This window comes from Pseudorca crassidens, chromosome 9, assembly GCF_039906515.1.
Source record: "Pseudorca crassidens isolate mPseCra1 chromosome 9, mPseCra1.hap1, whole genome shotgun sequence".
Lineage (NCBI taxonomy): Eukaryota > Metazoa > Chordata > Mammalia > Artiodactyla > Delphinidae > Pseudorca > Pseudorca crassidens.
In genome coordinates, this window is record NC_090304.1 from 51,725,713 (window position 1) to 51,750,320 (window position 24,608).

General features: G+C 36.5%; 1 protein-coding gene across 4 annotated transcripts in view; it reads right to left on the reverse strand.

Annotated features, from left to right (window-relative positions):
• The window catches only part of FCHSD2 (FCH and double SH3 domains 2), a 292,291-nt gene that overhangs the window by 160,416 nt on the left and 107,267 nt on the right, over positions 1–24,608 (reverse strand). For all 4 annotated transcript variants that reach the window (XM_067750247.1, XM_067750245.1, XM_067750246.1 and 1 more), the window contains exons 4-5: positions 12,622–12,698; positions 592–736 (exon numbers count right to left, since the gene is read on the reverse strand). In XM_067750247.1, the coding sequence (XP_067606348.1) occupies positions 592–736; positions 12,622–12,698 (222 nt within the window). The remainder of the gene's footprint in view (positions 1–591; positions 737–12,621; positions 12,699–24,608) is intronic.

Sequence of the window (24,608 nt, forward strand, 5' to 3'; positions counted from 1 at the left end):
CACTTTACTTCCTTACCTCTTCCCGCTTTCTGTTCTATAAAAGAAAGTGGTATCCAGACCCTGATAAGATGGTTATTTTGAGACATTAGTCTGCCATCTTCTCAGTCTGCCAGCTTTCCGAATAAAGTCGCCATTCCTTACTGGCCTGTACTGTGTGTAGCCAGCATAGCGAGTTTAGACTCAGTAACAATGTGTCAACTTCCTTTAAATTATTATGCAAAATGGGTCAAGTTGAAACTAAGACCAATTTTCTCAAGACTTAGTGGGATTAACAACACTGTAACTATTTTAATATACACCAAACTAAGTAAATCTATTTACTTGAGTTAAGCTGAAAAATATTTGTAAGAAGTGTTTATTGAGCTTTCAGAATGTCCACAGATTCAAATTACACTCACCTTTGTCAGTTAATAAAATACAGTAGTTAGAAGGAACATGTTGAAATCAGAAAATCCATGTTAAAATCAGAAACATTTGGACCATATAGAAAAACTCAAAGTGTACAATGCAATTTAACATAATCTTGCAGATTATAAATGTAGCAGTGAGATATTAAAATGCATACAAGAAAAGAACAAATAGAAACGATACCCTTTTTAGTTGCTGTTCTTTTAGGCTTTTCACTGTCCTTGCAGGCTCAGAAATGAAGTTTTTATAGTTTTCACATATATTGATCCGAGACTGGGCTACCTGCATTGTTCCCTCGAGAAAAGATTTCCAAACAGGATACATGCTCCTAAATTCAAAGAGGGACAGAAAAGTATTAGGCAGAGGAAAGGAAGAATAAGTTGTCTAACCTTTTGCTCACTGGCTAGCACTGACAAAATAAGTGTTTTCTTTATAGTTTAAAGTGTATTTATATTGGTTCATAGGTAGTAGTATTTTTAGCATATATAACAAGTAGAAACTTGGAATACACTCTATTCCTCTATAGCTTGACAATGGGCCATTTTGATTCACTAGCTATTCTTGATACTGGAGTAAAGTGATACAAGGATTACAATTCTAGACAAAGCTAACACTATAAAAATTAGTGAATACTTCAGACTTTCCAGGCCTTTCACTGTTTCAGGAGTATCATTATGAATATCAAGTTTCATTATTTCTTTATGCTATTTTCCTGATTTTACAGATGAGGTAACTGAGGCTCAGATAGATTTAGAGCAGCAGTCCCCAACCTTTTTGGCACCAGGGACTGGTTTCATGGAAGACAATTTTTCCACAGACGGGGGGCGAGAGGGGGGAATATGGTTTAGACGGTAATGCGAGCAATGGTTCAGGTGGTAATGTGAGCGACAGGGAGCAGCAGATGAAGCTCTGCTAGCTTGCCCGCCCGCCGCTCACCTCCTGCTGCGCGGCCCGGTGATGGGGGGGGGACCGCTGATTTAGAGGATCACTCTAGATCACAATAGAGTGTGGCAATACTGAGATACAGACGAATACCTCTAAAGTACATTTTCTTTCAACCAAATTATATTGCTCTCTTACATAAACTGATGTGCTGGGAAAAAAATCATGAACAACTGCTTATGTTCTTGAGAAGTCTATTTGTTAGAGAAAAGAAGTCTATGGTATCATTGCTCTACATCTGTTTCTCTGTTGTAATAATGCTTCGCCAGCATCACGTTGCGGCCTGGAGTCATTCCAAGCAAGTCCCATCACCTCTACTTGATAAATGTGCTCTCAGAAATCTTTTGGTAAAGTCAAAGAATTATTCATCCTTTGCTTTCTGTAGCCAACTTCCTTTTCAAACCTTCTCTTCTGCTTTGCTAAATGCCTTAGTCAGTCCCAATATGCTCCTAAACTAGTTATAAACATATTTTATAACTTACCATAACAATGAATGGTACCTTGTTAAAAAGAGATACTTGCACTGATAGATTATAATATCCATCTCCTAAGATTTCCCTTCTTGTGTTACGTGGATTTCCTACTATAGCAATGTATGGGACCGTGTGCTACATAAAATGCTGGCTGTGGGTCAATGGATGACAGTGTGAAAACAAGAAAAAGAAAATTTGCCTGGGTCTCCATCCTACTTGGAACTAAAAAAAACTTGAAACTGCACTTCTCAACCAAGGGAATAGTTCGTGTAATGGATTAGTAGTTTGTAATACACCAAATACATCAGTTTCGATGGAAATATTCACTTATTTAAGCAGAGGTATATTACTTTCCCTTTGGAAAAAAGAGTCAGTGTGTTGTGCCACCAGAAACTGTCAGCATAAAAGCAATGATGGGCTTAAGAAAAGCAAAATGAATACAAGTAATAAATGTTAACTAAACCTATTGTGGTAATCATTTTATCAATATATGTAAATCAAACCATCATGTTGTACATCTCAAACTTATACAGTGATATATGTCAATTATTTTTCAATAAAACTGGAATAAAAACCCAGCAAAAGTAATGTCCTCCATGACCTTAATGCATGACTACCAATGGAATCTAGAATGTAAACTCACCACAGAACCTCCTAAGCAGTCCAGATAATTGATTTTCTCAGAGAATGCACCGAGAGAAAAATTCAGTACTATGTTTTGCAATTCTTAATTTATACTTAATACACATTTTTAAATCATAATGAAAATGAGCAAGGACAATTATGAATTGTAATCCGAAGGAAGGAAGGAATAAAGGAAAGAAGGAAGGACAGAGGAGGGGAATAAGGAGGAAACTATGCTCGCCCCTTAGGTAGCACCCTTTTCCTTTTACCTCTTCATCTAGTTGACTGTTGCTCATCCTTCAAACCTCAACTTAAAAGTAACTTCCTCAGGGAAGTCTCAGGATCACCACCAAGCCAATGCACAGACTCAATCAAGTCCCTTCCTGTTATTTGTTCACATGGTTCTAGCACTATTCCTTCAATTATAAATATTTTTATGTTAATTGTTAATGTTTGTCCCTCTCACTATAGTAAAAGTTTCACAAAGGGTACATGTCTTTCTCACAATTGTATTGCTATTTCTAGGGCCTAGCACATGGCCTAACCATTAGAAAGGTTATAATCAGTATGTGTTGAATGAAAAAAAAATGAATGAATGGATGAATGTATAAATTATGAGGACTGTACAACAAAAAGAAAAATCCTTTCATTACAGAGTTAAAAAAGAGATCTTTAGAGACCAGCAGACAAATAAATAGCAGGCAAACATATTCACAACAATGACACACCATGAAACTCACAAAATTCGGTTACCAGTCAGTCAGAAGACCTGGGTTCAAGTTCTAGTTTAACCAATATAATCGTACGTAGCACATCTCACTATACTTTCATTTCCTCAACTGGCAAATGGAAAAATAACAAAAATACCAGCACCATGCAGCTCACAGGGCTATTTTAACAATTAAATGAAAATGATGTGAAAATTCTTGCCACACAGATTCTTTTAAATGAATAAATAGTAATAGTCACAGAATTGTAGAAGAAATAGAAGTACTTCTTGTTAACACAATAGTGGTAGTTCCAATGGCAGTGGTGTTTTTCATTTCAATTGTGAAAAAATAATAATGGGTTATAGAGTGATTTTCTAAAAATTTTATTTCACTAGGCTTCATATATATAATTTTGAAACATAAGGAAATGTATCAAGCATTTATGGTACTTTGTTATTCTGATCAGGTCAGGAAATGAGGCTCAAAATTATATAAGAAAAGAAGAAAATTCTTTTAAGAACCTATCTCATGCTAGGCACTATGTCATGTATTTTACATCTGTCATATCATTTAATCCTCATGACAACTTTGTAAAGTAGGCATTATCCTCATTTTGCAGAGGAGAAAAAGTAAGGCTTGGAGAGGTTGTGAAATTTTTCTACAGCTATTCACCAGGAAATAGTACTCTCATGGTCATAACCTAAACTTTGCCATTAACAATAACTACCCCTCTGCTCTAATACCAATTTAATCATCTAATCTCTGACCAACACCTCTTGTTTCCACTCACTCCCTTTAGGATTCTCACTTCAACAATTATTCAACCCTATCACAGCCCACAATCCATTTCATCCTACCTCCTTTCCACTGTCTTTCACTCCCTCTCATAATCTCCCTTTACAGCTCCTTACCCAGCCTAGATTTCATGGTCCACCATTATGATCACCCTCTAACATACACCCTAGCTGAGCATGGGCTTTCTCTAGTTGTGGCAAGTGGGGGCTACTCTTGGTTGCGGTGCGCAGGCTTCCCCTTGCGGTGGCTTCTCTTGTTGCAGAGCTCGGACTCTAGGCACGCGGGCTTCCGTAGTTGTGGCACGCGGGCTTCAGCAGTTGCGGCACATGGGCTCAGTAGTTGTGGCACGTGGGCTCTAGAGCGCAGGCTCAGTAGTTGTGGCACACAGTCTTAGTTGTTCCATGGCATGTGGGATCTTCCCGGACCAGGGATCAAACCTGTGTCCCCTGCCTTCGCAGGCAGATTCCCATCCACCGCGCCACCAGGGAAGTCCTCTTTCGGTCATTATAATCTACAAATTTCAAACTTGGTTAAATCCAAAATTCTGTTTACACCATACCAATGTCTGTGCAATAGAACGTTGCTGGAGTAAACAATAATCATGCTGCCTAGTCTCACTTTCAACTGATGTCAAATAATCCCTTAGTGCCCGCCAGCAATCCTACTATATTCCCCTAATCCACTTATTTGCTCACTCTTCTAGATAATTATTTCCCACCTTTTCCTCTCATCTCAAACCTCTAATATGACCACACTTTCAGTTGATAATGAAGTATGAAGATAATGTCCACATGCTCCCTCCACATCTACCTATCTCCCTGCTTTTGTACCCATACACTGTGTCATCCCTCTTTTTACTCCAATAAATTACCTGTGCTCTGAAGGCCAACTCTTCACATCTGTATATATAACCTCTAACTCAACAGCAATCCAGTAATTGTGCTTTCTCCTACAATATCAACTTTTCCCTCTCTACTGGATCATACTCATATAATGTCTTGCATCTTAAAAAAAAAAAAAAGCCCTCCATCAACCTTCCATTTCTCTCCAGCTACCACCCCAATGTCTGCTCCCTTTAACAGCAAAACTCCTCAAAAGAAATGTCTGAAATTACTGTTTCCACTTCTCCTCCTGGTCACTCTTGATTCAATTCAAATAAGGTTTTAGCATCCACCATTCTGAAATTACTTGTCAAGGTCATCAAAGATCTCCCTGTGGCTAATCCCAATAGTCAATTCAAGCTTTGGGCCTATTATTCAGTCTATCAGCAGTACTGACCTAGTTTATCCTTCTTGAAATTCTATCTTTACTTGGCTTCTAGCTCTCTTATAGCTTCTTATAGCTCTCTCTCTTGGTCTAGCCTTATCTCACTAGCCACAATTTAGGCTCCTTTGCTAGTTCCTCTTCATCTCATTGTCCTGTAAATGCTAAGAGTGTCCCCACAGTCAGCTTCTTCTCTTCACAGTCACTCTTTAGATAAGCTCATGCAGTCTCAAGGCTTTAAATACTGTCACTATGCTGACTATTCCTGAATTTTTAATTCAGACATCTTCCCTAACCCCTCAGTTGCCTATTTAACATATCCAACTTGGATATTTAGTAGGTATCTTAAAACTAACATGTCCAAAAACAAATTCTTGATTTCCCTAAAATCTGTTCTGTTAATCTATTCCATCTCATTGACAGCTACTCAAACCTCTAGTTGTTCAAGCCCAAACCCCTAGAATCATCATTGATTCCTCCTTTTTTTCTCATATTCCACATCAGATTCACCAAGAAATACTGTTCACTAGACTTTAAAAATATAATGGAATCTGATTACTGTCTATCTCTTCCACCGCTACCACCCTGGTTTCAGCCACCATTATCTCGTGCCTGGATTACTATAATAGTCTAAATGACCTCTCTCTGATTTTGCTCTTGTCTCCCTAAAGTCTAGGCTCTACACAGTATATCCACTGCAGTGCCAACCACTTCTTGGTACTCTGTTTTCTTTCAACTATGCTTACTGTCCTTGTCACCAAGTGACAATGTTTAATTACTCATATGCTTATTGTCTTGTCTTCTTTCACTAGAATGAAGACTCCATACAGCAGCAGCTTTGTTTTATTCACTCTTGTATCCTCAGCAGCTAGAACAGGGTCTGGCACAGCAGGCACTCATTCAATATATATTTACAGGAGGAAGGAGAGGAGGGAATGATGGAGATTAGATTCAAACCCAGATCTGTCTGGCTCCCAAACCTCTGCTCTTCTGCTGACACAAGATTGTTCTAGGTCCAGCATTACTATTAAAGAATTTTTAAAAAGAATCTCTTCACTTTAAAAAAGGTGTATACTAAGTTCTTTTTATGTATGTCTTACACAATTTGTGTATGTCTTACACAATTTGTGTATGTCTTACACAATTTGTGCCTCATATCTCCTATACCATTATTATTTTTTGTTAAAATGACTCACCTTTTAAACTAAAATATATGTATCTTACTACTTCATATTCCACTCTAACTGAAAAATAAAACTTGCCATAATAATTAAGTTTTAATTAGTAAAATTCAAAAATATTGATCCATATACCACCTAAAATCTCGCTGTGAACTATTTCTCATATGACTATTACACTGGAAAACAGAGAAAACCTTATCAGGGAAAATTTTTATTAAGAAATAAACCAACAAATTTATTTTGACTGTAGTGGTGGCCACACGAATCTACATATGTGATACAACACCACAGAACTTAATATGCATACACCTACATACACACAAATAAGTACATGTAAAACTGGTGAATTCTAAATTAGATTGGTGGATCGTATCAATATCAATTTCCTGGTTGTGATGTTGTATTATAGTTATGCAAGTTATTACTACTGGGGGAAGTGGGTGAAGAGTATAAGAACACTCTTTGTATTATTTCTTAAAACTGCACATGAATCTATAATTTTTTTTTAAGTAAAAACAAAAGTTTAACAAACAAAAATCACAGATCTACCCTTGGCCTGGAATACAGCACCACACATCAAGAAGACTCTAGAAAATGTGACAAGTTAAATTCATAATCTAAGATTAAGTTACATAGTGACTGATAACAGGAGAAAGTATGGTGTTTAATAAATAAGTGTTCACGTATTGCTGTTTTTGGTAGTAGGAAGGGAGACTATCCTTAGCCTAGGTAACAGAAGTAAAGGCAGGGAGAATGACTGATACTCAGTCCAGTTGAGGTGTGATAAGAACTGCAGTACAACTGTAGCTTAAGGTGCCCAAGGGTTGGGGAACCAAGCATGAAAAAAGGAGAAATGGCCAGAAAGGAGCAAAGAAAGGTAATCTGGGGTCAGGATTCTTCCTGGCTTTTGATATCATAAAAAAAATTTTTTTTTAATTTCATACTATTAGCAAGGAGAAACAATAGAAGATTTTCAAGTAGGGTGAGAGTAGGGTGAGACATACAGACGTACAGGTTGGTGGTACTGTGGCAATGAAATTGTGAAGGGGAGAGATCACAGACAGAGAAGCAGCTACTTAACATTCCTAACAGAAGATGAGGTCTGAAAAGAAGTCACAGTTGGAGGCAGCTGACTTGTTGGTTCCCAAGCTGAAGAGTTAATAAAAACACAGATCATTACTAGTTTATAGGCAATATTTAAAGATAGAAATATAGATAAGATTACTTAAAACAGTCACAAGAGAGCTGAGGGAACTCCAAGAAATATTTACATAGAAAGGACTTGCTATGGTCTGAATGCTTGTGGTCCCCTGAAATTCATATGTGGAAATCCTAATCCCCAAAGGTGACTATGGTATTAGGAGGTGAGGCTTTGCAGAGGTGAAGGCAGAATAGTGCCGTTATAAAAGAGAACCCACAGAGCTCCCAAACCCCTTCTACCAAGTAAGGGCACAGCTAAAAGTTGAAAAGTCTGCAACTCAGAAGAGGGACTTCACCAGAACCTGACCATGCCGGCATCTTTGTCTTGGACTTCAGTCTCAAGAACTGTGAGAAATAAATTTCTCTTACTTATAAGCCACCCAGTCTGTGGTATTTTGTTATAGCAGCCTGAACAGACTAAGACAGGACGAAAAACCTGTCCTCAAAGATTAAAAAAAAATAATAAAAAAAAGGTCTTAGAGAAAGTATTATTACAGAAGTCTAGTTTCCAGGCAAACGGGGGTGGGTTTAATGGCATTAAATGGTGCATGTATCATCAGAATGGCAAAAATTTTCAAAGATTGACCATGTGCCCTGTTGGTAAAAAATAAAAAGAAATGGGTAGTTTCAAATCAAATTTGAAGACATGTAAAATATACTAAGACAGAGTTTATGAAGGTTAATTTATAGTTTCACATTTTAAATGTATAAACCCTTTGACCCAGCATGTTCCCCTCTAAGAATTAACCCTATAGATATACTTTCACAATGCACAAAGATATAACTATGTGCATACGTGAGTTATCCACTGCAGCATTATTTGCAATAGTAATAAACTAACTACCAACAGAGAAATGGATAACAAACTATAATTTACCCACACTATGGCACTAACATAGCCATTAAAAAGAAGAGGGGACCTGAACAAACCAGTTTGAAGGGACATCTAAAATAGACTCCTTAGAAAAGGGAACCCTTATACACTGTTGGTAGGAATGTAAACTGGGCAGTCACTATGGAAAACAGTATGGAGGTTCCTTAAAAAACTAAAAATAGAGTTACTATATGATCCAGCAATCCCACTCCTGGGCATATATCCGGAAAAGATGAAAACTCTAATTCAAAAAGATACATGCACTCCACTGTTTGCAGTGGTACTATTTATAATAGCCAAGACATGGAAGCAACCTAAGTGTCTATTAACAGATAAGTGGATAAAGAAGATGTGATTGATACACACACACACACATACACACACACACACACACACACACACACACACACACACACACACACACACAATGGAATGTTACTCAGCCATTAAAAAGGATGAAATATTGCCATTTGCAGCAACATGGATGGACCTAGGGATTATCATACAGAGTGAAGTAGGCCAGACAGAGAAAGACAAATACTACATGATATCACTTATATGTGGAATCCAAAAAAATAATACAAATGAACTTATTTACAAAACAGAAACAGACTCACAGACAGAGAAAACAGACTTCTGGTTACTGAAGGGGAAAGAGGAGGGGGAGGGATAAATTAAGAGTAGGGGATTAACAGATACATACCACTATATATAAAATAGATAAACAATAAGGATTTACTGTATAGCACAGGGAACTACATTCAATATCTAGTAATAACCTATAATGGAAAAGAATCAGAAAAAAATATATGTATGTGTAACTGAAGAATCACTTTGCTGTACACCTGAAAGTAACATAACACTGTAAATCAACTATATTTAAATTAAAATAAATAAATAAAAAATAAAGTAAAATAGACTCCTTAGGTGTGTGTATGGAAGGTGTATGTGTGGAGGGAATTACAAAAGCATATGTATATAATAATTCTAGTTCTGTTAAAAGCAGCACAACTGTTTATGTTCATGTATGCACTGCACAGGAAAAATATGGAAGAAAAGACCACATACTTCTAACAGCAATTACTCTAGTAGAAATGTGAATGGAAGATGCTTGGCAAAGAGGATGAGGTACACTTTATACTCTGTTACACATTCAACAAGCATGCATTATTTGGGTAAGAATTTTTAAATTAACAATACAAATATAAACACAAAAAAGTTAAAGGGAAATTTTAATTGACTGGAGCTGAAATAAACTCCTAATAAACAAACAAACAAACAAAAAATGGCAACTGCCATTCTCACCCTCAATCCTGATCTACTGTCTTTTTTCACTATGGCACCACCATCCTCTCAGTTGCCTAAGTTAAAAAACCTGGGAGTCATTCTACAACCCTTCCTCTCCCTCCCTCTACTTCGTCCTTCAGTTAGTAAATATTTATCAAATGCTTTCTATCTTCCAAGAACTATTTTAGATACTGAGAAAACTACTTTATAGTTTGACAGTTACAGAAAACTGTTTGTAGTCTGTCTCAGAACAAATTTGACAAACACAAAAACAAAACTGCCAAATCAATAGCAAGTCCTCTAGCTTCAGTTTTCTAAATATCTCTGAAATCTGCCCCTGAATCTGAATCCCAACAGCCTAATTTCTACTATAATTTTCATGGTTCAAATAAGAAATGATGAGGGATTAAATTCCTGCAATTCTATTCTTTCTGAATTCTTCCTCATATCCCTTTAGTCCACCTTCATACCCCTTTAGTCCACCTTCATACAGTTACTAAAGTATGTTGAACTTGTCATTCCTCTTATGGAAATTCTTTGATGCTTCTGTTATCTTCTGAGTAAAAAAGAAACTGTGATATGCAAAGTCCTTCATGATGCCTATCTAGGTATCCTCCAGGTCCACCACTCCTCTTACCCTCCAACCCATACACACTTCATTGCTACCTAACATTCATATTTTCTCATGTCTCCCTGCATTTAAGGTGTTACTTCTGCTTAGAATTCCTTCTGCCCAATGCTGACAAACTCCTGCACATCCTTTAAGACTCAGCTCTAGAAGCCTAGGTTTTCCTCTACAGTCCCAATGCACCTCTACTACTACCCAATATCGCAACTGTTTATAGTGGCTATCTCCTTTAAGCTCCTTAACAACAGGCACCATACCTTCTACTCTCTTTAATCCTGAAGTCTACTTTAACAACTAGCATGTAAGTAGATATTTCACATCTATCTCATAAATAAAGAATGAATGAGGGACTCCCCTAATGGTGCAGTAGTTAAGAATCCACCTGCCAATGCAGGGGACAGGGGTTCGACCCTGGGAAGACCCCACATGCTGCGGAGCAACTAAGCCTGTGTGCCACAACTACTGAGCCTGCGCTCTAGAGACCACGAGCCACAACTACTGAGCCCGCATGCCACAACTACTGAAGCCCATGCGCCTAGAGCCCATGCTCCACAACAAGAGAAGCCACCGCAGTGAGAAGACCACATACCACAACGAAGAGTAGCCCCCACTCACCGCAATTAGAGAAAGCCTGTGCGCAGCAACAAAGACCCAACGCAGCCAAAAATAAATAAATTAATTAATAAAAAAAGAATGAAAAAAGAAAGAATGAATGAATAAATGACTGAGTGTTTACATAGCTGTGTGACCTTGAGTAAAGCATACAACCCAAGACTTAGTTTCCTCATATATAAAAAGGGGATAATCATATGTACCTCACAGGTTTGATTATCACGTTTTGATAATCATGGGAGATAAAGTTCCTAGCATAGTATCTGGTATACAGTAAATATTTAGTAAAAGTTGGCTTAACATACTTTTAAAAATTAGGTTGCATAAGCTAGCCTGGGAGCAGAACCTTATCCTTATTTCTTTGGTAACCTGCATCCTGAATTTCAAACAAACTTGGAATAGAACCTATCTGTAAGTTGGAGTCCTTCTTTACTCTCTAGCAACCAGTCTCTTCCTTGGTCAGGCTTTCCTCATGCCAGCAATACTGAACATACCATTCTCACTTTCACCTCAAGGCTTTGCTCTGCTTGTCTCTTTCGCCTAGGGTTTCATCTCCTCTCTTTTCCCCCCTTAGCTGAATTTTGTAGATACTGAAAAGTCCACAAGAAAATTCCTATATTTATTTCCTGTTTTGCTTTATTATTCCATATTGCAACTACAGATGTATTATTTATAGCTATCATGCCACCTTCCAAGTTATCAGTCTTGCAACTGTGAAGAACTATTAAGGTTTCTTGTGTATCCTGCAGTTTTCCATCTCCATTAAGAAATTACCTGATGATCCAGCAACTTGACTTCATATTCAGATTCCAAACCACACACTTCAATACTGAGTTCTTAATTACCCTGGATTCTCTGCTATTGTTTCATGAGTAATAATTAGTCTTAACTTCAACCAGACTGCAAGCTCTGAAATCCTGTCTTTGACTTCTGGTTCCCTCAACACTAAGGACAGTCTTGAGCACAAAAGCTAATAAATACTTCCAAATTAACTGCAAAAAAGACACCAAATTCTAAACAAAATTATAAATATTTTAAAGACATCTGTATGAAGACACAATTTATATTCCATTGTTGTCTACCTTCTTTAAAATTTGTATGTGGGATATTGACTAATCAATTTCTAGATACCTTGTGGGTGTGTCTGTATACTATGTATATATACATATATATAAAATATATATAATTTAGAAACTCTTTTCCCCTAGGCTCACAGAATCCTATCTTTCCAAATGTAGGATTTGTGTCAGAAGTAAAGAATCAATAATCATGATAGAAATTACAATCTTGTTTCATTATTGTTGTGATAATGTGTTTCATTTATAGGACACTGAGGAAACAATTTGTGTTCCATTGTCATCTATCTGCTTTAAATTCCTTATGTGGGTATCAGTTAAACAAAATGGAATCTTGGCTTAAGACATATGAAAATGATCTATTCCATATACAATATATATGTTGTAGAACATTAACATTGTCTGATAATTTTGATATTATATCTAAAAACACAGCAGAGGAAAGAAGCAATTTTTTAAAAAACTGGAGTCTATGTTGTATATGTGTGACATGGCTCTGTGTGAAACCAGTTTTAAAGAAAATGGGCAAGAGCTACTTATTAAGTTACCTGTAATCATTCCGATCATCAGCTTTTATTCCAGGCCAATCTCTCTTCAGATATTGACTAGCCAACTTCTGGATACCCTGTTAAAAAATACATATTTAATATAATAAAATGTAATATAAATTATAAAATAAGTATTGTGCTATAAAGGAAGCTCTTTTCCTTAAAATACATTACTTAGCAAATCCCATCTTTCCATATATAAATTTAATTCAGAAGTAAAGAACCAATGATAAATGGTAGAACACCATAACTTGTTTCATTATTTTCAAAGTCTTCTCTCGTCCTCATTTTTAGGAAAAAGGTGAGTATAAAGATGAGAAAATTGAAACTTAATTGAAATGCTTTCCACGTCACCAAACTATGTGACCAGCCATAAAAACGAACTACCCCGGTATATCACAGGGAACACAGCTGTCCACCTCCACAGAGCTCTGATTACTCAGCTTGACATCTCAATTTTCCATCACTCCTCTGCTGCGGCATATAGTGCATTTCTGAATCCCAGCAGTCAAACTCATATACCAGGAAAGACTACAACACATTCAATTTGGAGCAGACAGATAAACACTGGCTTGTAAAATTAATGGACAAACCTTGTTGCTATTCCATACTAGTAATTTTCAAGACAGACTTTAAGAGTTTTTTTCTTTTTAAATAATACCATGGCACAAATCACTTAAAATGAAAAAATTAGTTTCACAAAGAAATACTCACTTATTGTTATCCATACAAACATGAACCTGGACAAAACAAGAGTATCCATAATAGGTACAGGATTTTATTGGCAAGGTTAAACTACTCACTCTGAGTATAGAGCATACTACTTTTAGAAGGAAACATATGTGGTTCCCTAACACTGTAACAGGGTCCAATGTAATGGATCAGAAATCATTAACTTTGGGATATTCATCTCTATATATGCAACTTTAAAAAGAACAAATAAAATGCTGAGATGAAGAACAATCACATTAACTGACTGCCTACTTTAAGCAGAAGCTGCTCAAGTAAAATCAGTGGTGCATTCTATACATGGTACCTTTCTACTAAGGTCTGCTGCCAAATCAATTTGGCTTAATTAAATCCATTGTTGAATGTTTCTGTTTACCATTATTTCAATGAGCCCAAAGGGTAGCAGGAACTACAGAGAAGCTCCTTTGAATCTCGAGTTCCTTTTGAATTTGGCAATAGTTTGGTTTCACTATTTTCAGGTCCTATGTATTCTGAAAACTCACATATAACTGCATATCCACAATACTTCCACTTACATACCTTGCACTTTGGGGAATACAATTACTTAGTCTTCCCTGAATACGTACAGAATTTTCTTTTCACTTCTGTACCTTGTTCACACCGTTCTTTATTTGTATGAAATCTCTTCCCACCACTCCCATTCCTACCAGCTGAGTTCTTGCTGCCCCTCCTTTAAACTGATTTTTAAATTTCCGAACACAAAATATTCAAAAGTATATAAAGAAAAATGTGGAAAGTTTAAATGCCTAAGTGTTTGGTTTCATTTCATTAAAAGAGAATAGTTTAGGGCTTCCCTGGTGGCGCAGTGGTTGGGAGTCCGCCTGCCGATGCAGGGGACGCGGGTTCGTGCCCCGGTCCGGGAGGATCCCACATGCCGCGGAGCGGCTGGGCCCGTGGGCCATGGCCGCTGAGCCTGAGCGTCCGGAGCCTGTGCTCCGTGGCGGGAGAGGCTGCAGCAGTGGGAGGCCTGCGTACCGCAAAAAAAAAAAAAAAAAAAAAAAAAAGAATAGTTTATCATTATTTCTGCATTTATTAGCTTGAATTCTTTTTTAAAGAACTATCCCTCCTGGACTGTTTGGGTATGCTGAGGTACAGTTCTCAGAGGAAAGGCAAGATAAATACTTGACTGTCCAGTTTTGGTCCAAAAGTGAACAATGAATTTTTAAAGTAACATTATGAACTCACATATTTTGAATAATGGATGTGTTTCAATCTACTGCAGTCACAATTCTCTTGATGCTCCAAATGCTACATCTGTGGTCAGTGGGAGCTCCTCCAAGTTGGCTCCCATATCATGACCCCAATAGACTTTAATAATTTCTTTGTTTTCTTTTACAGTCCCTATTCCAGATCTGCAGTAAGCTAGTTTTCCAAGGAATTCTGATTACTTTCAGAGAGAAACCATATTTAGAGACCACTATCTAGGTACTTCCTTATCCTTTTGGTCTTACTTTGTATCTTTCTCTAAGAGGGCTTTCCTAATCACTGTATACAAAGTAGCTCACCCTTCAGTCAGTTGCTCTCTCTCTCATCAGCCTACTGTATTCATAACCCTTATACATTGTTACTGTCTGGTTTAAATATGCTTTGCCTATTTGCTGACTATAAGCTCCATCAGGTACAGATCTTGTCTTTTTCTTTCTTTCTTTTTTTTTTAATCACTATGTCTCCAGGCTATAGCAAAGAGCCTAGTATTTAGTTGATACCAACAATGTTCCCTGATTGCACGAATAAATGCCACCTACATTATTCCATTTTTAATGTATAATACTCAAACTCCTTTTGTGTTTTTGCCATTCTGAGTTAGAAATGTTTAGATCAAAATTTCTCTGGTTCCCTAATTTTCATATACTCAAATAAAAAAAAACATATATCAGATTTCTAAGATTATGACCAGATGGTTTTTATACAATAAATAAATAAGTTCCTTAGTAAATTATAGTCAAATTTGACCATCTCCATTACTGAAAGGGAACATATGTGTAAGATACTCTGAAGCAATGAAAAAAGTTTATTCCATATTTAGAAGGCAGTACATATTAATTTTTATGAAGATTCAAGTAAGTTAAGATCCCTGAATTCAAAGAACTCATAATATGCAGACAGGAATAGGAAGCATACAGCATAAAATGGGAGGCAACGGATGGGTTGCCAAATAAGTGGCAATATGTGATACAAGTACCCAGAGGAGGAAAGGATCATCTGATATGTTCTTAACAAATTTACATCTCAATAATATGATAGTGACTTTTTCAGTTTAATAACTGCTAAAGTGGTTGCAGAACAATTTTTATAGAACATGGGATATGATAGGAGCCTCAGATTATGAGAAGGACTAAGAGGGCAGAATGACAGCACTGTAAATTTATATAAAACAAGTGAACTTACTAACGAGCATCTCAATACACTTATTTCTCTTAATTCTGTTAGTCCCTGTTATAACTACAGAGAAATTGGACGCTTAGGACATACAAAATTTACTTAAAGTCACAGTTAAGTTTGAATTAGAATCTAGTTAAGTTTGAATTAGAATCCCTAGTTATCATTCTAAATCTTTGCCCACAAAATCACTGTAGATTTATATAATTCTTTAAAATTTTTTGAAATTACTTCAACTAGTTATTTTTGTGCATTATAAGTTACAAGAGCAATTTCTAGAGCTCTAAACCACAATGTTGAACTGTACTAAACTGAATGGAGTGCTTCAGAGATGAGATGAGGGATTCATGAAATAGACAAACAGTGAGATCTTTAGATGAAAGACTTTATTCAAGTTAGTTCAGAGAGACAGGAATCATGGCTTCTGTGTGCTCCATGCAGCTGTTCAAGATCTAATCTGCATGGATGCTCAAGAAATACTCCATGGCCCTTATAGAAAGGTCCTAAATAACACTTCATGCTTCTGAAAGCATTCTATACTTAATTGGTTTACCTTTTACATTATGCTTAAAGCTACATCTTATGAATAAAAGGTTTATTTGTATAGAAAGTAAAATCTACCACAAGTAAATGGCTAAGGAAGATAAACCCATGGCTGGTAATTTTTTTTTAAATGGTTTTTTTTTTTTTTGAATCACTTCCCTGGCCCACAACATTACTTTACATTACATTACTCTTTAAAACTGATGCATTAGATATAATATTTATATTTACATGAGTATCACTAATACATAATGTTGATTTGATTTCCAATACAGTTTACTCTGGAGCAGTGGTTTCTATAAAAATGTACTATCAATATACTCTTTGCAACATCCAATAATATCCCATTCCAACTTTTAAAAAAGCCATCAGTGTTTGATGTAAGACTTGCTTTGTTTCACCTCTCAATAACACTTGCTATATTGCTCTAACAAGTGAAGCAACACAAAGAAAGACACTGTTCAATAGACACTGGGAAATGGACTGATGGCTTAACCTTTTGCCCATTTACCACAGAAAGCTGAGCAGAAGTGTGCCCCATGGATCTCACACAGGTTATTCTGTATCCATTTTTCACCGCTAACATACAGAGAAACTAATATTTAAATTTTATAAGGATATGACATCAGATGGCACTTCAAAATTATAGGAAGCCATGTTACGTAATATACTATACCTTTTTGTCATGAAATTCCCAACATTATGTAAATGACTTTTAAAAATTAAAGTCCACTGCATAAGTTGGATACTTCTCAAACTGACGTAAATTATACAACGATCATAAATTATACAATGTCTTAACTATTCTAAAATTAATAGTAATAGAGAACTTCACATCCCCCCTTAAGCAAAGTTTTGAAATATTTTTCATTGTCTTGTACAGCATATAATTGAAGTTAAGGTAAAAAAAATCAATATATTATTTTAAATTACATAATAAATTGTCTTTACTTACTTTTCTATTCATTTCATGATAAAATGAGGTATTAATCTCATGTTACATATTAAATATGTATTTAGATATTTTTAGATTTTTCCTTTTATCAAAAATAAAGATTAATTTTGTTTAAATTTAGCTATATAAGAAAAGACAAGTTCTAATGACATATTAAATGACCTATTTGATTTGAGGACCAAACAGAATAAAAAAGAGATGAAATTTAACACTCATCCATGATAAAAATTCTGAAGAAACTAGTAGCAGAAGCAAACTTCCTTAAGCTAATAAAGGGTATATACAAAAGCCTACAGTTATTGGGACTTCCCTGGTGGTCCAGTGGTTAAGTATCTGCCTTCCAGTGCTGGGGATGCAGGTTCAATCCCTGGAGGGGGAACTAAGATCCCACACACTGCGGGGCAACTGGAGCTGGCAGCTCCCACGTGCTCTGGAGCTGATGTGCCACAACTAGAGACCCCATGTGCCGCAACCACTGAGCCCGTGTGCTCTGGAGCCTGCCTGCCACTAAGGAGAAGCCCGCAAGCCGCAACAAAGGGCCCACGCGCCACAACAAAAGATCCCGTGTGCTGCAACTAAGACCTGATGCAGCCAAATAAATAAATTAATTAATTAAAAAATAATAAATGATTACATTAAAAAAAAAAGTCTAGAGTTAACATACTTCTAATGGAAAGTGAATGCTTTCCCCCTAAGACTGGGAATAAGGCAAGGATGCCCTCTCTCACCAGTCCTTTACAACATTGTATTTGTAGTCCCACTTAGTACAAAAAGGCAAGAAAAAGAAGTAAAAGGTATACAAATTGGAGAGGAAGAAATAAAACTACTTCCATTCACAGATGACATGATTGTCTATGTAGAAAACCCCAAAGAATCTACAAAAAAAAAACAAAACAAAACCAAAAAACCCTCCTGGAACTAATAAGTTTATTAGCAAGGTTGCAAGATACAAGGTCAACATATAAAACTCAATTGTTCTCCTATGCACCTGCAATGAACAATTGGAATTTGAAACTTTAAAAAAAAATTAGGATAGCACTGGGGGGAAAATGAAATACTCAGGTATAAATCTAACAAAATATTAATATGTGTAAGAACTGTATGTGGAAAACTCCAAAACACTGATGAAAAAAATCCAAGAAAACCTCACGTTAATGGATTAGAAGAGTTCACATTGTTAAGAAACTCAAATCAAAATTCCAGAAAGCTTTTTTGTAGATATCAAAAGACTGAGTTTAAAATGCATATGGAAAGGTAAAGGTACTAAAATAGCCAAAATAATTCTGAAAAACAAGAACAAAGAGAACTCACATTACGAGTTCAAGGCTAATTACTATACTATAATGTTACAGTGTAGTACTGGCAAAAGAATGGACACATAGCTCAATGGAACAGAAGAGAGCCCCAAAATAGATCTATACAAATACAGTAAATTGATTTTTCACAAAGTACAAAGGCAATTAGATGGAGAAAGGGTAGTCGGTATCGATAAATGGTGCAGGAACAATTGGATAACCATATGCCAAAAAATGAACATTAACACTTATCTCATAACTTACACAAAAATTAACCCAAAACAGTTCATAGACCTAAATGTAAAGTACATAAGTACAAAACATGCAGGAGAACACAAAGGAAAATCTCTTTGACCTCTGACAAAGAGTTTCTGCATACAACACCAAAAGCAAGATACATGAAGGAAAAAATGATAATTTGAACTTTGTTAGAATTAAATTCTTTCCTTTAGGAAAGACACTGTTAAGAGAATGAAGAAAAAAAAAAAAAACAAGCTGCAGACTAGGAAAAATACACACATATCACATAACTGATAAAGGACTTGTATCCAGAATATATACAGAGCTCTTAAAACTCAACAGTAAAGAGAAAACCAACCCAACTTTTAAAATGAGCAAAAGATCTGAACACACACTTCATCAAGAAGATGTAAGGATGGCAAATAAGCATATGAAAAACGCTGAACATCACTTGTCATTATGGAAATGCAGATTAAAACAACAATGAGATACCACTACATATCTATTAGAATAGCTCTTTGAGCTATTCCAAAAAAATACTACACTATCAAATGTTAGTGAGAATGCAGAGCCACAGGACACGCCTGTGCTGGTGGAAATGTAAAATGGTACAACCACTCTGGAAAACAATTTGGAAATTTCTTATAAAATTAACACAGACTTCCCATATGACTCAGCAACAGCACTCCTAAGTAGTTAGCCAACTGATGTCCACAAAACCCTGCACACAAATGTTTCTAGCAGCTTTATTCATGAAAGTGGAAGCAGCCAAGGTGTCCCTCAATAGGTGAACAGTTAAACAAAATATGGTACATCATTAGAACAGAGTACTATTCAGTAATAAAAGCTATTAATTTACACAACTTTTTTTTTTTTTTTTTTGGCCGTGCCACACGGCAGGCAGGATCTTAGTTCCCCAGCCAGGGATTGAACCCACACCCTCTGCAGTGGAAGTGCAGAGTCTTAACCACTGAACCACCAGCGAAGTCCTGGATAAATCTTAAATTCATTTTGCCAAGTGGAAAAGAGCCAAATCCAAGAGTTATATACCTTGTGAAATAAAAGAAAATATTTATGTGTTGGTCTCTGTTACTGGCACAGAGCTCATAAAACTTTTGTAAATAGCGGTGCTAGGAGAATTTTGTTCTAGCATTTAGTCTTTGACCCCAGTTCATGACAGAGTTCCTAAGTCCCAATTATTTTCCTGGGTGATAGCAGTGTCTTTTGTTCTAATGAGGTGACTCTTTCGGTGGGCTCCTGGATGAGGGCTGGTCACCAGAAATACCAAGCCATATTCTTGGAATTTCTAGCCCTGTTTCTTAATCTCCAGAGAGGAGAAAGGGGCTAGACATGGAGTTAATAATTGATCACACCCACATGATGAAGCCTCCATAAAAACCCCAGTAGTACGGGGTACAGAGCTTCCAGGCTGGTGAACACGTAGAGGTGGTGGGAGAGTGGCACACCCAGAGAAGGCATGGAAGCCCTACACCCCTTCCTACATACTTGTCCTATGCATCTCTTCCATCTGGCTGTTTCTGAGTTATAGTCCCACTTAGAAGACTATTGCAGGAGAGGATTCTGGGAAGATGGCAAAGTAGCAAGCACCAGGATTCTGTTTCCCAACACAGACAACAGATTCAATGACAGAATCAGTCTCACATAACTATTTTGGAACTCTGAAGTCTTTTTAAAGGCTGTAACTTCCAGAGAAAGGCTTGGATGTTAAACAAAGTTAATTTCAACCAATTTCTGTACTTAGCTCAGCAGCAGTTACCCCCCACCTCCCAGCCCAGTGGCAAGCAGCCATGAACTTGTTCCTGTAGCAGCCTGCATGCAGCTTGCAGGAGACACCATGGGCAATAAGGGCCCGTCCTCCAAGTATCAGGGATCTGTGCTCTGATCACTGATTGCTGCTTCTGATCAAGGATGTGGAGACACAAAGGTGCAGACACAGAGGTGGCCATTGTTGAACCCCTATTCGCCAATGAAGAAAAGTGAACAAAGGCTAAAGAACCTTTGGGCCACCAACAAGTGGACCAATATATGCACTGTGGGAGTCCTAGAAGGAGAACAGAGAAAGGGACAGTGAGATTATAAAAATAATGGTCAAAAACTTCCCCAATTTGACAAAAGACAAGAATATAAACAGCCAAGAAGCGCAACAAATTCTAAGTAGGATGAACTCAGAGACCCACACTGAGACACATTCTAATCAATCTGTCAAAAGCTAAAGACAAAAAGAGAATCTTGAAAGCAGCAAGAGAAAAGCAAATAGCCACATACATGGTATCTTCAATAAGATTATCAGCAGAGTTTTCAACAGAAATTTAGGAGGGCAGAAAACAGTGGGTCCATATATTCAAAGTGCTAAAAGAAAAAAACCTGTCAATTGAAAATACTATATGCAGCAAAACTGTCCTTCAAAAGTGAGGGAGATATTAAAATATGCTCAGATAAACAAAAGCTGAGGGAGTTCCTGACTACTAGACCTGCCCTGTAAGAAATGCTCAAGGGAATCTCGAAGGTGAAATGAAAGGACACTAGACAGTAACTTGAAGCAGTATGAAGAAATAAAGATCTCACTAATGGTAAATATATGGGCAACTATAAAAGCTAGGATTATCATAACAGTGGTTTGTAACTCCACTTTCTGTTTTCTACTTGGTTTAAGAGACTATACATTTCTTTAAAAAATTGTTAGTCCAAAAGCTAGTGTTATTGTAACTTTGTTTTGTAACTCCACATATTGTTTTTTATATAATATGAAACTAATGCATAAAAAAATTTTAGTTTATGTCTTTGGATACATAATATAAAAAAGCATAATTCTGTCCTATCAATAAATGAAAAGGTTAGGGATGAAGCTGTAAAGGAGCAGAGTTTTTGTAATGCTTCTGAAGTTAAGCTGGTGTAAATTCAAATTAGAGTCTTACAACTTTAGAATGTTAAATATAACCGCAAAGAATATACGCAAAAGGAAGAAGAAAATTAAAACATTCCACTACGAAAACTCAACACAAAAGCGACAATAATGCAACATGACAAAGAAGTCAGTACATTCTTACTTTAAATGCAAATAGATTAAAGTCTCCAATCGAAAGGCAGAGATTGGCAGAATAGATTAAAAATCATGATCCAACCATATGCTGTCTACAAGAGACTCTTTAGATCCAAAGAAGACTACTGCAGCAGTATTCTGGCAGAGATGATGAGGGTTTGAACTGCGGTGGAGACACTGGAGATAGAGAGAACCAAAGTGATTTATAAAGGTATCTGGCAGGGAAAAACTTAAATGATTGGTAATGGTCTAGCTATGGAAGAGATAAGAAGGAAGGAGACAACAAAGATGACCCTTTGGATTTTGGCTTTATACAAATGGACAGATGATGGTATGTCCCCCAGGGATGAATACACTGGTAGGCTATTTAGTTGCAGAAAGGGTTGTTGGATTATAATACAAATGATACTAGGTTTAGCAGAAGTATAAGAGGAGAAGGCACTCTCTCCTAAAGTGAGAGATGTCAGGAAAACCTATATAAACTTAAGTACATTGGAACTGGATCTGAAAGAGCAAATAGGAATTTGAGCAACTGAGAAACGAAGAGGGAGTTCCAGGGTTTGGCATAACTTAGGTGAAAAAAATTCGTGATGAAAAAATAGTAGGGAAAATGTGGGAGAAGGGTTGGTGGGGTAAATTTTTTACTTCTAAGCATCCAACTTGTTCCTTGAAGCTTACACTTACACTTATATAGTGAATTCTTCTTTAGTGCTCAGGGGTTAACTACTCTCAAAGAAGTTTTCCATGAAGTTATTCTCGTTCTTTAAGAAAGACCCTCCAAAGTTTTTCGTTTACTCAATTCAGAGTAAAAGCACCGTTACTACCATTCAGCTTAAAATAGAATCATAGGGCTTCCCTGGTGGCACAGTGGTTGAGAGTCCACCTGCCGATGCAGGGGACATGGGTTCGTGCCCCGGTCTGGGAAGATCCCACATGCCGCGGAGCGGCTAGGCCCGTGAGCCATGGCCGCTGAGCCTGCGCTCCGCAACGAGAGAGGCCACAGCAGTGAGAGGCACGCGTACAGCAAAAAAAAAAAAAAAAAAAAAAGCATCATAAAAACACATTTAAAAAGATGTTTCCTTGGAGAGTTATGGTCCTAATAATAACTGGAATAAGTTAATTTACTGTGCTTACACAAAACTCACAGTGTTTCCCTTAATATACAAAAGACGTATAGAAGTTATCTCCCTGAAATATTCTTAGTTCTCCACTGAATGCTGCTATTACAACAGTTTAATGAGAAAGTATGTGCAAAAATCCTGTTGGACTTAAACAGAGAGAACATGTTAAATGTCCAGTTTATATAATGCTGTTGCCAATAGGACTGTATAACTTGGAAGTTTGTTTAGTAAAATGTATCTTCCTTTTAGGAGGCAAAAGGCCAAATCTACCTGATATTAAATGCCAGTTATTTAATAATTTTCAAGTTCACTTCAACCATTTCCCCCCGCTCCAGATAGTCTTGTTTATGCCTACAGAGTTCTTCCATTTATTTCCAAAGCAACTTATATGCAAGCTTTAATCAAGAGAAAACCCTACTGACTAAAAGGCTTACCTCTCCTATTTCAATAGTTTTTACTTCATTTTCCATTTTTCAGTAGATTGTTTAACCACAAAATGATGGTTATACTTTTTTGAATGTTTTTTCTTTCCCCCACATTTTGAGAATTTTTCTTTTCACATTGCTGGAAGCTTTTAGTAAGAAAAACAATAGTTTTTACTGTGTGTTACAGTCATCTTCCAATAAAGATTAATATTATTTGTTGTCAAAAAACAAATTTGGGGGATTTATTTTATAATATTTAAAACATTATCAACTGGAAAACAAATGATGACACAGATTTTTAGAGCAAAATATACTAAATTTTGGCTTATTTAGAATATTAAAGAGTCACTAGACATCATTAAAATTGTGTTCTTACTCCATTTTTAAAATTAAAGTTAGATTTCAAGGCTTGGATTAGCTGATATCTATTTGTAAGCTTCTAACTGAAGGGTTTTATTGAGGGGAAAAACAAACTAGTTGCTGTTGTTTTAAACAATAAGAAAAGTGTTATATTAGTCGGCATGATTGAACTGTCCCCTTGATCTCAAAGACAGCTGTAAAAGCAGTTCCTCTTTCAAGCAGAAACTGGAATGTAGCAAATCAGCAAGCAAATAATTTCATGAGCTGGACCCTTAGTTATCTTAAAATAGAGGGGGGCATTCCAGAAGAAACAGACAAAATGTGACTGAACATTCAAGGCAAATGAGAGCCATTCTTCCTCATTTCTCTTGTTGAATGGAAAACATAGCTAGTCATTAGAGTTAATATTTGAGTACTTACTATTTGCACTCAACTAACATTTAAAGCCACCACCTTATGCAGTAGATGCAACGGAAGTTTTAAAAGCCTAAGTAATTTGTATAACATCACGTAGCTAGTTAAGCCTGGGTTCAAAACCAGGTCTTCTTTCAAAGTTTAAAACACTTTCTGAGCACTCAACTCACTCTGATATAACCACAGACTATCTCAAACCACTATATATTTTGGCTAAGGGATGTCTCTAAGTTCTTTAAAGGACAGGGCTATAAAAATCTAGCACAGTTCAGTCTTTGCTCAGTAAATAAATGCTGAACCGAATCATTAACCATTTTGGTGAACAAATAAACACATACATTTTAAAATTAATAGAGTTTTTTTTTAAGAGCAATTTTAGGTTTACAGAAAACCTGAGCAAAAAGTAGAGTTCCCATATACTCCCCTGCTCCATAAGACTGTCCT